The 16,736-nt window shown below is 48.3% G+C and overlaps 1 protein-coding gene across 3 annotated transcripts in view; it reads left to right on the top strand.

The window, feature by feature from the left end:
* dysf (dysferlin, limb girdle muscular dystrophy 2B (autosomal recessive)) overlaps positions 1 to 16,736 on the top strand; it is a 334,329-nt gene that overhangs the window by 292,887 nt on the left and 24,706 nt on the right. For all 3 annotated transcript variants that reach the window (XM_078224513.1, XM_078224514.1, XM_078224512.1), the window contains 3 exons: positions 3,764 to 3,906; positions 8,583 to 8,722; positions 16,633 to 16,721. In XM_078224513.1, the coding sequence (XP_078080639.1) occupies positions 3,764 to 3,906; positions 8,583 to 8,722; positions 16,633 to 16,721 (372 nt within the window). The remainder of the gene's footprint in view (positions 1 to 3,763; positions 3,907 to 8,582; positions 8,723 to 16,632; positions 16,722 to 16,736) is intronic.

Raw genomic sequence — 16,736 nt, 5'->3', positions numbered from 1 at the left:
GGTAAGCGTTCTCCAAGGCGGCCTTCACGACTCACGACAGCGCAGAGTCGCTGAGCAGAAACTGATAGCCAAGTTCCACACACATGAGGACAGCCTCAACCGGGATATTGGGTTCATGACACACTATCTGTAATCCCCACAGCTTGCCTGGACTTGCAGAGTCTCACTGGCTGTCCTGTCTGGAGACAATACGCATCTCTTTAACCTGTCTTAATGCTCTCTCCACTCACATTGTTTGTACCTTTAAGACTTGATTAGCTGTAAGTATTCGCATTTCAACCATTATTCTGTAAATTGAGTCTGTGTCTTTATATGCCCTGTTGTGAACAGAATTCCCACTCACCTGAAGAAGGAGCTTAAGGCTCCGAAAGCTTGTGGCTTTTGCTACCAAATAAACCTGTTGGACTTTAACCTGGTGTTGTTAAACTTCTTACTGTGTTCACTCCAGTCCAACGCCGGCATCTCCACATCATGGCCAACGAAAACAGCCCAAGTCTATCCAACCTCTCTTTATAACTTGAATGCTCCATCCCAGGCAGCACCCTGGTGAATCGTCTCTGCACCCCCTCCAGTGCAGTGTTAACTTGAGCCGACTTGTGATTCATAAATAAATTTTAAACTTTCATTTTAAACCCTTCTTTCTGTCATCCAATGATAAAAGACCCAAAATCAATCGATTTATGTTTGCATTATTCAATGTTTGCAGTGCAGAAACTGGCCTTTCCCATCAACTGGTCAAATGGGCCAGCACCAGGAGTAGGAGTTTAGAAGAATGAGAGGTGACTTTATTGAGACATATGGGATTCTCAGGGGGTTTGACAGGGTCGATGCTGAGAGGTTGTTTCCCCTTGTGGGAGAATCCGGGACCAGAGGGTATAATCTCAGAGTAAGGGGGGCCGCCCATTTGAGACAGAGATGAGGAGGAATTTCTTCTCTCAGAGGGGAGTGAATCTGTGGAATTCTTTACCACAGTGGAGATAAAGGGGAGGGCCGAAGGGCCTGTTTCCTGTGCTGTACTCGGACTGTGGAGGCTGGTTGGTTAATTATGTTCAAGGTTGAGAGAGACAGATTTTTAATCAGTAAGGCAATCGAGGGTTATGAGGATAAGGTGGGAAAGTGGAGTTGAGGATTTTCGCCTCAGATCATAGAATCATAGAATCCCAGTGCAGAAGGAGGCCATTCGGCCCATCAAGTCTACACCGACTACAATCCCACCCATGCCCTATTCCTGTAACCCTACATATTTATACGCTAATCCCCCTGACACTAGGGTCAATTTAGCATGGCCAATCAACCTAACCCGCACATCTTTGGACTGTGGGCAGAAACCGGAGCACCCGGAGGAAACCCACACAGACACGGGGAGAATGTGCAAACTCCACACAGACAGTGACCCAAGGCCGGAATTGAACCCAGGTCCCTGGTGCTGTAAGGAATCAGTGCTAACCATTGTGTCACAGTGCCGCCCGGTCAGTCATAAGATCAGTCATAAGAACAAAGAACAGTACAGCACAGGAACAGGCCCTTCGGCCCTCCAAGACTGCGCCGATCATGATGCCTGCCTAAACTAAAACCGTATGCACTTACAGAGTCCGTATCCTTCCATTCTCATCCTATTCATGTATTTGTCTAGATGCCCCTTAAATGCCGCTATCGTACCTGCTCCCACCACCTCCCCGGGCAGCGCATTCACCATTCACCAGACATTCACCATCCTCTGTGTAAAAACGTGCCTCGCACATCTCCTCTTCATGATATCATTGAATGGTGCAGCAGGCTCAATGGGCAGAATGGCCTACTTCTGTTCCTATGTCTCATGATCTTATGACCATTCGATCCCTTGAGCCTACTCTGCCGTTCAAGATGTGGCTGATCTGATTGTGGCCTACTCCGATAACCTTTAACCTTGATCCAATCTAGTGTTTATGAATCATGGGGCCGGCCCTGTGAGGTAATGTATTTTGGAATGTCTAATACAGATAGGAAATACACAGTAAATGGCAGAACCCTTAAGAGTATTGATAGGCAGAGAGAAAGTGGTCAAGAAGGCATACAGCATGCTTCAAGGCATTGAGTTAAAAATTGGCAAGTCATGTTGACGCTTTATAGAACCTTAGTTAGGCCGAACTTGGAATATAGTGTTCAATTCTGGTCGCCACACTACATGAAGGATGTGGCGCTTTAGAGAGGGACAGAAAAGATTTACCAGGATGTTGCCCGGTATGGAGGGCATTGGCTATGAGGAGAGGTTGGAGAAACTTGGTTTGTCCTCACTGGAACGACGGAGGTTGAAGGGTGACCTGATAGAAGTCTTCAAGATCATGAGGGGCATGGACAGAATGGATAGTTAGAAGCTTTTTCCCAGGGTGAAAGAGTCAATTCCGAGGGATGGCAGAACAGATTTCCTAGGTTTAAGGTGCGAGGGGCAAGGTTTAAAGGAGATGTACGAGGCAGGTTTGTTTTACACAGAGGGTGGTGGGTGCCTGGAACTCGTTGCCGGGGGAGGTAGTGGAAGCGGATACGATAGTGACTTTTAAGGGGCGTCTTGACAAATACATGAAAGGATGGGAATAGAGGAATATGGTCCCCGGAAGTGTCGGGAGCTTTAGTTCAGTTGGGCAGCATGGTTGGCGCAGGCTTGGAGGGCCGAAGGGCCTGTTCCTGTGCTGTAATTTTCTTTGTTCTTTGTTCTTTGCCTCACCTCCTCCTTTATCCAACCCCATCAGTATTGCTGCCTTTTATTTTCACCCACGTGTATGTATCTGGCTTCCCCTTAAGTGCCTCAGTGCAGTTCAACCCTGTGGGAGCAAGTTCCACATCCTCACCACGCTCTGAGCAAAGAAGTTCTCCTGAATTCTCTCGGACTGGATTACATCAAACCCAGGTTGTATCAAATCAACCTCCCCTCCTCACGCCTCAATATCATCCCCATAGGGTGGAGTGCAATGGTTATAACAATTTAATTTGATTTGATTTATTATTGTCACATGTGTTAACGTACAGTGAAAAGTATTGTTTCTTGCACGCTATACAGACAAAGCATACCGTTCGTAGAGAAGGAAACGAGAGGGTGCAGAATGTAGTGTTACAGTCATAGCTAGGGTGTAGAGAAAGATCAACTTAATGCAAGGTAAGTCCATTCAAAAGTCTGACAGCAGCAGGGAAGAAGCTGTTCTTGAGTCGGTTCGCACGTGACCTCAGACTTTTGTATCTTTTTCCCGACGGAAGAAGTTGGAAGAGACTGTGTCCAGAGTCCTTAATTATGCTGGCTGCTTTGCCAAGGCAGCGGGAAGTGTAGACAGAGTCAATGGATGGGAGGCTGGTTTGCGTGATGGATTGGGCTGCGTTCATGACCTTTTGTAGTTCCTTGCGGTCTTGGGCAGAGCAGGAGCCATACCAAGCTGTGATACAACCAGAAAGAATGCTTTCTGTGGTGCATCTGTAAAAGTTGGTGAGAGTCGTAGCGGACATGCCAAATTTCCTTAGTCTTCTGAGAAAGTAGAGGCGTTGGTGGGCTTTCTTAACAGTAGTGTTGGTATGGGGGGACCAGGACAGGTTGTTGGTGATCTGGACAGCTAAAAATTTGAAGCTCTCGACCCTTTCTACTTTGTTCCCGTTGATGTAAGCGAGGGCATGTTCTCCACTACGCTTCCTGAAGTCAATGACTAGCTCCTTCATTTTGTTGACATTGAGGGAGAGATTATTGTCATCGCACCAGTGCACCAGATTCTCTATCTCATTCCTGTATTCTGTGCCCTTTCAGATCTGGACCAAATCGATGGCGTGACCAGCTCCGACCAAGCCAGCGCCTTCACATCTACGCACAGAGACACGGCTACAAGCTTCCAGTGTGCATGGAAAACAGAATCAGTTTCAGAGGCGAAGAGTTCCTTCTCTCAGATTTGGGTATGTCCGTTCTTCTCTTGCTTTTCCCTGAGTGTGGGCCATGTGCAGGGAGAGACTTTGGCACTCACGGAGACTCATTCTCATCCGAGAAGCAATGAGGGGAATAAAAAAAGGACAGTGGAGGGAATTTGTGTGTGGAGCCAGATGAGGCGGGTGAGGTCCTTTACGAGTACTTTGCATCAGTATTCACAAAGGAGAAGGTTGTGGTGGATGGGGAGTGTAGAAAGGAGGATGTTGACATTCTAGGACATGTTGAGATAAAAAGGGAGGAGGTATTGGAGATTTTGAAAAACATTAAGGTGGACAAGTCCCCAGGGCCAGATCGGATCTATCCCAGAATGCTGAGAGAGGCGAGGGAAGAAATTGCTGAAACCTTGGCCAAAATCTTTGTATCTTCTTTAGCCACGGGTGAGGTACCTGGAGGATTGGAGAGTAGCTAACATTGTTCCTCTGTTTAAGTAGAGCAGAAGAGACAATCCAGGAAATTACAGGCCTGTGAGCCTTACTCAGTGGTGGGGAAATTCTTGGAGAAGATTCTTAGGGACAGGATGTACTTACATCCAGAAGATAATAGGCTTATTAACGATAGGCAGCATGGTTTTGTGAAGGGGAGGTCGTGTCTCACAAACTTGATTGAGTTCTTTGAGGAAGTGACAAGAAAAATTGATCAGGGCAAGGCAGTGGATGTTGCATATATGGACTTCAGTAAAGCCTTCAATAAGGTTCCTCATGGCAGGCTGATACAGAAGGTAAAGTCATATGGGATCTGAGGTGAGCTGGTAAGATGGATACAAAACTGGCTCTCACTGCAGAGAGTAGCAGTGGAAGGGTACTTTTCTAACTGGAGATCTGTAACAAGCGGTGTTCCACAAGGATCAGTGCTGGGGCCTCTGTTGTTTGTAATATATATCAATGACTTGGAGGAAAATCTAGGTGGTCTGATTAGTAAATTTGCAGATGATACAAAAATTGGGGAGTAGTGGATAATGAGGAGGATTGTCAGAGGATACAGCAGGATATAAATCAGCTGGAGACCTGGGCCGAAAGATGGCAGATGGAATTTAACCCCGACAAATGTGAGGTGACGTGATTTGGAAGGTCTACTGCAGAAGGAAAGTATACAGTAAATGGTAGAGCCCTTAGAAATATTAGCATACAGAGGGATCTCGGTGTGCAGATCCACAGTTCCCTGAAGGTGGCACCTAGGTGGACAAGGTGGTCAAAAAGGCATATGGCATGCCGGCCTTCATCGGTCAGGATGTTGAGTGTAGGAATTGGAAAATCATGTTGCAGGTGTATAAGACTTTTGTTTGGCCACATTTGGAGTATTGTGTACAATTCTGGTCGCCATACTACCAGAAGAATGTTGATGCATTGGAAAGGGTGCAGAAGAGATTTACCAGGATGTTGCCTCGTTTGGAGGATATGGACTATGTCGAAAGGTTGAACAAACTTGGATTGTTTTCATTGGAGCGTCGGGGGATGAGGGGGGACCTGATAGAGGTTTACAGGACTATGACAGGCTTGGATAGAGTGGATAGTCAGAGTCTTTTTCCCAGGGTCAAAGGATCAATTACTCGGGGGCGTAGGTTGAAAGTGAGAGGGGGAAAGTTTAAAAGAGATGTAAGGGGCAGGTTTTTCACACAGAGGGTGGTGAATGCTTGGAACGCGCTGCTGGAGGAGGGTGGTGGAAGCAGATTCTATAACAACGTTCAAGAGGCATCTGGATAGATACAGGAACAGGCAGGGAATAGAGGGATATGGACCACGTAGAGGCAAGAAAATATTAGATTAGAGTGGCAGCTGTGTCGGCACAGACTTGGTGGGCCGAAGAGCCTGTTCTTTGATCTTAAATCGCGACCCTTTCAGAGAGCCAGCACAGGCAGCTGGACCAAATGGCCTCATTCTATGCTGGATATGAGGATTTGTGATGTGGAATGGTGTCTTTCAAGGCTTAAAGGAGGAGGCCATTCAGCTCCTGACACCTGTTCTGCCGTCAATTAGATCATAGCTGATCATTAATACCCGGACTAAAATACATCTCACCATCTCAGTTCTGATTGAGGCAGTAGAACAAAGCTTGGTAAGGAGCTGAGAATGTTACAACCCCTTTACCTGAAGAAATACTTCCTAACTGCACTCTTATACAACCTAGCCCAAATTTTAAGATTAGCCTCATTGAATCCTGATATAATTTTAAACACAGGGAGGTCCTGTGGCGCAGTAGTAACGCCCCTAGCTCTGTACCAGAAGCTCCAGGTTCGGGTCTAGTGCCCAGACTTGTTGGCCATTGAGGGAGTGTTCAGCATGGTTCAACAGGCTGACAATCAGCTCAGGAAGCCTTATCCCGCTTTCCCCCACAGTGTGGGTGTGTGGAGATACATTTTTTAAAAATTTAAATACCTTGGCTTCTCAGTGGCGCAGTGGTTAGCACTGCTGCCTCACAGCGCCAGGGATCCAGGCTTGATTCCCGGCTTGGGGTACTGTACGGAGTCTGCACGTTCTCCCTGTGTCCGCATGGGTTTCTTCCGGGTGCTCCGGTTTCCTCCCACAGTCCAAAGATGTGCAGGTTAGGTGGATTGGCCGTGCTAAATTGCCCCAAGATGTTTAGGTTAGGGGAATTAGCGAGGAAAATACATGGGGTTACAAGGATAGGGCCTGGATAAGGTACTCTTTCAGAGAATCGGTGCAGACCCGATGGGCTGAATGGCCTCCTTCTGCACTGTAGAGATTCTATGATTACTCCTTGTTACTGTCCTTCAATCAAAATTCTTAAGAGGTTTGACAGGATGGATGGTGGGTGAATGATTCCACTGATTGCGGGGGGGGAGGTTACAGTTCAGTCACAGGATAAGGAGTTGATGCTATGTGTTCTTGTTTCTTTTGGGTACAGAGGTTAGTAATAATCATACTTGGAGAGATCAGAAACTCTTTATGTTTCAATTCGCCATTGATGTCTGGCCCAATTAAAGGGCTGGAATGAACCGGTACTGATGTACTTCACGTGTCTCCAATGCGTATGTGGCCCCCTGGAACACTTACATGTAACACTTATGTCCCGGATATTTACAGATAAAACAACAATGTATATAACAGTCAGCAAGATGAGGGAACATTATTCAATTAGAGGATTGTGAATTTTCTGAATTCTGCACCCCAGAAAGCAGTTAATGTTCAGTTATTGAATATATTCTAGATTGAGGTTGAAGGAGTTTCTTTGGGTGCGAAGGGAATTGGAGTTATGGAGATGGTGAGGGAAGAAGGAGATTTGATTTGATTATTGTCACATCTATTAGTATATAGTGAAAAGTATTGTTTCTTGCGCGCTATACAGACAAAGCATACCGTTCATAGAGAAGGAAAGGAGAGAGTGCAGAATGTAGTGTAGCTGTTGTGGGAGATTATTCATGATCTAATTGAATGGCAGAGAAGGCGGTCTTTCCAGCTGTTATGATTGTCCCATCCATGTTGGATACTGACTCCAGAGTCTCTCATGAAAATCATTCTCCGTGCCCTGGCACCAACATCCATCACCTTGATGAGCTGTCACCAACAACCTGTCCTGATCCCCCCATGCTGACACTATAGTTAAGAAAGCCCACCTTCTCAGGGGGCTAAGGAATTTCAGCATATCCGTTATGAATCTCATCAACTTTTACAGATGCACCATAGAAAGCATTCTTTCTGGCTGTATCACAGCTTGGTTTAGCTCCTGCTCTGCCCAAGACCGCAAGAAACTACAAAGGATTGTGAATGTAGCCCAATCCATCGTGCAAACCAGCCTCCATCTATTGACTCTGTCTACATTTCCCGCTGCCTTGGCAAAGCAGCCAGCATAATTCAGGAACCCATGCACCCTGAACATTCTCTCTTCCACCTTCTTCTGTTGGAAAAAGATACAAAAGTCTGAGATCACCTTCCGACTCAAGAACAGCTTCTTCCCTGCTGCTGTCAGCCTTTTGAATGGACCTACCTCGCATTAAGTTGATCTTTCTCTACACCCTAGCGTGAACTGTAACACTACATTCTGCATCCTCTCCTTTCCTCCTCCCCTATGCACTCTATGAACAGTATGCTTTGTCCGTATAGCGCGCAGGAAACAATACCTTTCACTCTATCCCAACATATTGATAGACTGGGACTTTTTTCTCTGGAGCGTAGGAAGCTTAGGGGTGATCTTATAGAGGTCTATAAAATAATGAGGGGCATAGATCAGCTAGATAGTCAACATCTTTTTCCAAAGATAGGGGAATCTAAAACAAGAGGGCATAGGTTTAAGGTGAGAGGGGAGAGATACAAAAGGGTCCAGAGGGGCAATTTTTTCACACAGAAGGTGATGAGTGTCTGGAACAAGCTGCCAGAGGTAGTAGAGGCGGGTATAATTTTGTCTTTTAAAAAGCATTTAGACAGTGGCATGGGTAAAATGGGTATAGAGGGATATGGGCCAAACGCGGGCAACTGGGACTAGCTTAGTGGTTAAAAAAAGAGGCGGTATGGACAATTTGGGCTGAAGGGCCTGTTTCCATGCTGTAAACCTCTATGACTTTATGTGACAATAATAAATCAAATCAAATCAGTGGATGCAGTTCCGAGGCAGGATTCTCGCCGGGTGGTTTTGTATTGTGGGGACCTCAAATTGCTACGGCTGACTTGTTGACTCTTCCTTTTCATCTTAGAGGATGGGAAGCCCCTTGGCATGCACCTTGGACCCCCCGAGGAGCGACTGGCCTTACACGTGCTGCATAAGGAGGGCCTGATTCCAGAGCATGTGGAAACCAGGGCATTATTCAGCCCACTGCAGCCTGACATTGAGCAGGTAAATAAGTGCTGGATTTTGTAACGAATAACCACCCGTGCTGCAGGAGTGAAGCTCATTGACACATCGCAACACCAGGCTGTGTGGGCCACATCAGCCTGTTTTATAGATGCTTCACTCACACATTAAACCAAAGTGTTTTTCCAAATCCAGTTCTCTCAGGACTCTGGATAAATTGGGACTCTGTGATTGAGTTACAAACTCCCTTTATTTTTACAAGTGTTCATGACATTAGCAGCAAAGCTAATGGTTGGCATGGTATTCCAGCTCAGTGGGTAGCCCTCTTGCATCGAGATCAGAAGGTTCTGAGTTCAAGTCCCACTCCAGGACTTGAGCACAAAAATCCAGGCTCGCATTGCGGTGTAGTACTGAGGGAGTGCTGCACTGTCACAGGTGCTGTCTTTCAGGTGAGATGTTAAACCGAGGCCCCTGAGGCACTCTCAGGTAGACATTGTTTCTTGCGCGCTTGTACAGTGCACAAGAAACAATACTTTTCCCTCTTTACTAATACATGTGACAATGATAAATCAAATCAAATCAAAAGACATAAAAGAACCCATTGCATTACCTGGAGAAGACTGGTGGATTCTCCCCTGATTCCCTGCCATTATCTATTCCTCGCTCAATATCACCAAACCAGATTGCCTGGTCGCAGAAAAGTAGAAACTAGAAGCCAGAGTAGGCCATTCAGCCCTTCGAGGCTGCCCCGCCATTCATTCTGATCATAAGTCATAGGTCATAGAATCCCTACAGTGCAGAAGACCTTCGAGTCTGCACCGACCACAATCCCACCCAGGTCCTATTCCCGCAAACCCATATATTTACCCTGCTAGTCGCCCTGACACAAAGGGGCAATTTATTCATGGCCAATCCACCTAACCGGCACATCTTTGGACTGTGGGAGGAAACCGGAGCACCCGGAGGAAACCCACGCAGACACGGGGAGAATGTGCAAACTCCACACAGACAGTGACCCAAGCCAGGAATCGAACCCGGGTTCCTGGCGCTGTGAGGCAACAGTGCTAATCACCGTGGGATCCTCGAATTCAATATCCTGATCCCCCTTTCCTCCCATATCCCTTGATCCCTTTAGCCCCAAGAGCTTTATCTAATTCTTTGTTGAAATCAGACAACGTTTTGGCCTCAACTACTTTCTCTGGGAGTGAATTCCACACATTCACCACCCTCTGGGTGAAGAAATTTCACCTCACCTCAGTCCTAAAAGGTTTACCCCTTATCCTCAAACTTTGACCCCCGAGTTCTGGACTCTCCCACCATCGGGAACATTGGGGGTGATCCTCCCAAAATTGGTGGGAAAACTATTCTAGATCACGATTGTTTTGTCAGTTCAGCTTCTCACCTGAATCTCCGCACTCTGCGCACTGCAGAGGTCCCAGTCGTGAATCTCATTAAAAACACAGGGGGTGGGGCCTATTCGCGCCGGAGTTAGAACATAGAACATAGAAAGCCACAGCACAAATAGGCCCTTCGGCCCACAAGTTGCGCTGATCATATCCCTACCTCTAGGCCTATCTATAGCCCTCAATCCCATTAAATCCCAAGTACTCATCCAGAAGTCTCTTAAAAGACCCCAACGAGTTTGCCTCCACCACCACCGACGTCAGCCGATTCCACTCACCTACCACCCTCTGAGTGAAAAACTTACCCCTGACATCTCCTCTGTACCTACCCCCCAGCACCTTAAACCTGTGTCCTCTCGTAGCAACCATTTCAGCCCTTGGAAATAGCCTCTGAGAGTCTACCCTATCCAGACCTCTCAACATCTTGTAAACCTCTATCAGGTCAGCTCTCATCCTTCGTCTCTCCAGGGAGAAGAGACCAAGCTCCCTCAACCTATCCTCATAAGGCATGCCCCCCAATCCAGGCAACATCCTTGTAAATCTCCTCTGCACCCTTTCAATGGCTTCAACATCTTTCCTGTAATGAGGTGACCAGAACTGCGCGCAGTACTCCAAGTGGGGTCTAACCAGGGTCCTATAAAGCTGCAGCATTATCTCCCGACTCCTAAACTCAATCCCTCGATTAATGAAGGCTAGTACGCCGTACGCCTTCTTGACCGCATCCTCCACCTGCGAGGCCGATTTAAGAGTCCTATGGACCCGGACCCCAAGGTCCTTCTGATCCTCTACACTGCTAAGAATGGTACCCTTCATATTATACTGCTGCTTCATCCCATTGGATCTGCCAAAATGGATCACTACACACTTATCCGGGTTGAAGTCCATCTGCCACTTCTCCGCCCAGTCTTGCATTCTATCTATGTCTCGCTGCAACTTCTGACATCCCTCCAAACTATCCACAACACCACCTACCTTGGTGTCGTCAGCAAACTTACCAACCCATCCCTCCACTTCCTCATCCAGGTCATTTATGAAAATGACAAACAGCAAGGGTCCCAGAACAGATCCCTGGGGCACTCCACTGGTCACTGACCTCCATGCAGAGAAAGACCCCTCCACAGCCACTCTCTGCCTTCTGCAGGCAAGCCAGTTCTGGATCCACAAGGCAACAGCCCCTTGGATCCCATGCCCTCTCACTTTCTCAAGAAGTCTTGCATGGGGGACCTTATCGAACGCCTTGCTGAAGTCCATATAGACCACATCCACCGCTCTTCCTTCGTCAATGTGTTTGGTCACATTTTCAAAGAACTCAACCAGGCTCGTAAGGCACGACCTGCCCTTGACAAAGCCGTGCTGACTACTTTTGATCATACTAAACTTCTCTAGATGATCATAAATCCTGTCTCTCAGGATCCTCTCCATCAACTTACCAACCACTGAGGTTAGGCTCACCAGTCGGTAATTTCCCGGCTGTCCCTGTTCCCTTTCTTGAATATAGGGACCACATCTGCAATCCTCCAATCCTCCGGAACCTCTCCCGTCTCCATCGACGATGCAAAGATCATCGTCAAAGGCTCCGCAATCTCCTCCCTCACCTCCCACAGTAACCTGGGGTACATCCCATCCGGTCCGGCGACTTACCAACCTTGATGCCATTCAATAGTTCCAACACATCCTCTTTCTTTATGTCCACATGCTCGATCCTTTCTGTCCACCGCAAACCAGCAGTACAACCACCCAGATCCCTTTCCACCGTGAATACCGAGGTAAAGTATTCATTAAGCAGCTCCGCCATTTCTAACGGTTCCGCACAAACTTTTCCCCCTTCACCTTTTAAGGGTCCTATGCCTTCACATCTCATCCTTTTACTCTTGACATATTTGTAGAAAGCCTTGGGATTCTCCTTAATCTTACCCGCCAAGGTCTTCTCATGACCCCTTCTCGCTCTCCTAATTTCCTTCTTAAGCTCCTTCCTACATCCCGTATACTCCTCTAAATCCTTAACACCTCCTAGCTCTCTGAACCTTCTGTTCGCCTCTCTTTTCTTATTCACCAGGTTCATCACAACCTTCGTGCACCACGGTTCCCGTACCCTACCAACACCCCCCTGTCTCATCGGAACGTTGTCATGCAGAGCTCCAGACAAACATTCCTTGAAAATCCTCCACTTTCCTTCGGTACTTTTCCCCAAGAATGCCTCCTTCCAATTTACCCGTCTAATTTCCTCCCTGATGACACTGTATTTCCCTTTACTCCAGAGAAACACTGCATGCGCAGTGGCCCCGATCAGTCAGCCTCCCTGTTTGCTGGCCAGCTCGACCACTGGCCAGCTCGACCACTGGCTAGCTCGATCGCTGGCCAGCCCGGGACCCCCGCAGTGCTGCCCCTCCACCCTCCCCCCCAACTCCCTCACGGCCCAATCGCGGCCCCCCCAGCAATTCCCGGGCCAACCCTGACCCCCCCCACCGCCCCAGAGCACCCCGATGTCCAGCCGACCCCCCCTAGCAGTGGCAATCCCCCACCCCCCTCACCCCGGCTGACCCCCCCCACCCCGTTGAGCCCCCACCCCCCCCCCCCCCCCCCCCCCAGGTCTGAACCCTCCCCCCGGAGGCAGGCCCCCCCCCCACCCCCCACCGCCCCGGAAGACCACCTCACCCCCCAGCCCGCCCCAATCACTGCCCTCCCTCCATCCCAGACCGATCCTGTCTGCAGAGTGGCAGCAGGACCCTCCCACCCCTACCGACCACCCCTAGGCCCCGCCCACAATGAGCCCCACCCCCTTGGCATTGCCCGATGCCCGATGGGCAGTGCTAAGGTGGCCCCTGGCCATTCGGCACAGGCTTGCACTGCCAGGGTGCCCATGCCCAGGGAGCACCAACCCCTGCCGCCCGACCCCCGGAGGGGGGGGTCCCGATTTCCCCCTTTCATTCCGGCGGGGTCTCCCACTAGTTCTCCGAATATGGGGAGCTAGTCTGAACCCCGGCAGAATGAATGACTCCTGGCGGGGTGGGAGATTCTATCGGGACTGGAAAGTTCCCAATAATGAACTGCGAAACATATTAAAGAAAGATTCAAATGACTTACCTGCCTTGCTGCCGGTTTCCAGTGTGGTCTGGACTCTGACTGTTCTCCAGCTCATGTGTTCCCGGCGTATGCTCAAATCCCGGAACAAGGGATTCTCCCAACCGAACCCGCCAGAAAAGGTACGGGTTGTGATGGGAGAATCAGGCCCATTATTTCTGAATCTATCCTGTTAGAATTTTGTAAGTTTCTATGAGATCCCCTCTCATTCTTCTAAACTCCAGTGAATATAATCCGAACCGACTTAGTCTCACCTGATATTAATAAGGTTGAAAGAGTGCAGAGAAGGTTTACAAGGATGTTGCCGGGACTTGAGAAGCTGAGTTACAGAGAGAGATTGAATAGGTTAGGACTTTATTCTAAGAATGAGGGGAGATTTGATAGAGGTGTATAAAATTATAATGGGTATAGATAGAGTGAATGCAAGCAGGCTTTTTCCGCTGAGGCTCGGGGAGAAAATAACTAGAGGACATGGGTTAAGGGTGAGGGGGGAAAAGTTTAAAGGGAATATTAGCGGGGGGCTTCTTCACGCAGAGAGTGGTGGGAGTTTGGAATGAGCTGCCAGATGAGGTGGTGAATGCGGGCTCACTTTTAACATTTAAGAAAAACTTGGACAGGTTCATGGATGAGAGGGATGTGGAGGGATATGGTCCAGGTGCAGGTCAGTGGGACTAGGCGCAAAAATGGTTCGGCACAGGCAAGAAAGGCCAAAAGGCCTGTTTCTGAGCTGTAATGTTCTATGGTTCTATATATTCCTGCTTTTTTCATTCATTCATGGGACATGGGCGTCGCCGGCTGGCCAGCATTTATTGCCCATCCCTAGGTTGCACGAGGGCAGTTGAGAGTCAACCACATTGCTGTGGGTCTGGAGTCACGTGTAGGCCAGACCAGGTAAGGACGGGAGATTTCCTTCCCTAAAGGACATTCGTGAACCAGATGGGTTTTTCTGACAATCGACAATGGTTTCATGGTCATCTGTAGATTCTTAGTTCCAGATAATTTTTATTGAATTCAAATTCCACCATCTGCTGTGGTGGGATTCGAACCCAAGTCCCCAGAACTATTTGGATTAATAGTCTAGCAATAATACCACTCGGCCATCACTTCCCTTGTGGGAGCTTGCTGTGCTCAAATTGGCTACCAAGTTTCCTGTAATAGTGATTACACTTCAGAAATACTTCACTGGCGAAGGAGCACTTTGATGGATGTTTGATAATTGTGAAAGGCCTTTTGTGATAGAATCATAGAACAGAATCCCTACAGTGCCGAAGGAGACCATTTGGCCCATTGGGTCTGCACCGACTCTCCGACAGAGCAAACCACCCAGGCCCTATCTCCCTAATCCCACGCATTCACCCGCACACTAAGGGGCAATTTAGCATGGCCAATCCACCTAACCTGCACATCTTTGGCATGTGGGAGGAAACCGGGCACCTGGAGGAAACCCACGCAGGCACGAGTGCTGAAGGTGCGTTGGACTGGGGTAGGCACAGTAAGTAGTCTCACAACACCAGGTTAACTCACCTGATGAAGGGGCAACGCTCCGAAAGCTCGTGCTACTAAATAAACCTGTTGGACTTTAACCTGGTGTTGTGAGACTTCTTACTGTGCTTACCAAAACTGAAGTTTGTTTTCTAATGACCTACCCTTTTGTCACCTTCAGTGTTTTCCTTTATGTTGTTGCAATCCTCCTGTACACACTCCAATTTGGTCTCATCTACAAATTGTGAAATTCCCATTTCCTGAGGGAATGTTGTCCATGTTGAATGGTGGTGGTGTCAGTGCCAATCCTTCACGAACACCAGCTGCCAGTGTCAATGATTTTGCTTTTTTCGATGATGTTGGTTCAAGGATCAATATTGGCCAGAACTGAAAAAAACTCCCCTGCTCTTCTTCAAATATTAGGATCACAAGTAGAACAATATTGGCCGGAATTCTTCCGGCCATTCACGCCGGAGGGATTCGCCGGACTCGCCGGCAGCACAGCCCCGCCCGTGGGTTTCCTGCTGATGTGGGGTTGTAATGACTTTAATCAGGCAATTGAGATGGGCCTGTTCGAATATGAACTCTCTGATTAATGGCCAAGTTGATGGGCCAATCAGGGAGCTTCATGCTCTTCTTAAACAAGAGTGTCAGTTCCTCTGGCACTCCGGATGGAGACTGCATGCTGGGAGCACTCTGTATAGTGTTGTTGGATCTTGTAAATAAAGGAATTCAGGTGAAGGGACTTCCGCCTCTGAGGACCTCTTACAGGTGTTGTTAATGGGAATTTCCATTGACAGCGGCGGGACCAGAGAATCCCACCGCTAGCAAACAACGCACCACCCACAACCGGCCCAGCAGGAAACATGCGGCTGGGAGTCTGGAGAATTTTGCCCATTATGTACAGTTGAGAGAGCAGCTTGGACCTGGGCTTAGCATCTCATCTGGAAGGCTAGCACCTCTACCAATAGCATAGATAATAGATACAATCTCTGGGTGGGGATTGAACGTATGACTTTCGGACTCAATGGCATGAGTTTATTTTTAAAGTCTTCATTCATGGGATGTGGGCATCACTGACAAGGCCAACATTTATTGCCCATCCCTAATTGCCCTTGAGAAGGTGGTGGTGAGCTGCCATCTTGAACCGCTGTAATTCATGTGGATGCAGGTACACCCACACTGCTGTTAGGGAGGGAGTTCCAGGATTTGGACCCAGCGACAGTGAAGGAACGGCGATATATTTACCAGCCAGGATGGTGCCTGACTTGGAGGGGAACCTCCAGGTGCTGGTGTTTCCAGGTATCTGCTGCCTTGTCCTTCTAGATGGTAGTGGTGGTGGGTTTGGAAGGTGCCGTCATGGGAGCTTTATTGAGTTGCTGAGGTGCACACTGATAGATAAAATCAGAGATAGAATCCCTCCAATGTAGAAGGAGGCTGTTCGGCCCATCGAGTCTGTACTGACCACAATCCCGCCCAGGCCCTATTTCCGCAACCCTCATAAATGAGGGCTAATCCCCCGACACTAGGGTCAACTTAGCATGGCCAATCAACCTAACCCGCACATCTTTGGACTGTGGGAGGAAACTAGAGCACCCGGAGGAAACCCACGCAGACACAGGGAGAATGTGCAAACTCCACACAGACAGTGACCCAAGGCTGGAATTGAACCCGGGTTCCCGGTGCTGTGAGGCAGCAGTGCGAACCATTGCTAACCTCTGCTGTCACTATGCATCAGTGGTGGAGCGAATCAATGTTACCCACTGAGCCACAGTTGATCATTAAGGAGAGAAGTCCTCTTACACTTTGGAGAGCCTGACTGAAAGGTCAAGGCATTTGGCAATGGATGTTATAGAGCAGAAAGTACAGCAAGAGATAAAAAGATGTCATAAAGCAAGTTGATTAGATTCTCATGGAATCAACTCAATGTAACATTTACTGATTGTCTCACAAAGTGCCTTTACTTTCCACTTTCCTGCTCTTTAGGGTAAGATCCAGCTCTGGGTGGACATCTTTCCAAAGTCACTTGGACCTCCTGGACCCCCATTCAACATCACTCCTCGCAAAGCCAAGAGGTGAGATACCCCCTC

The sequence above is a fragment of the Mustelus asterias genome, chromosome 1 (genome assembly GCF_964213995.1).
Source record: "Mustelus asterias chromosome 1, sMusAst1.hap1.1, whole genome shotgun sequence".
In the NCBI taxonomy this organism is placed as follows: Eukaryota; Metazoa; Chordata; class Chondrichthyes; order Carcharhiniformes; family Triakidae; genus Mustelus; species Mustelus asterias.
This window is presented reverse-complemented; position numbering and strand designations above follow the sequence as displayed.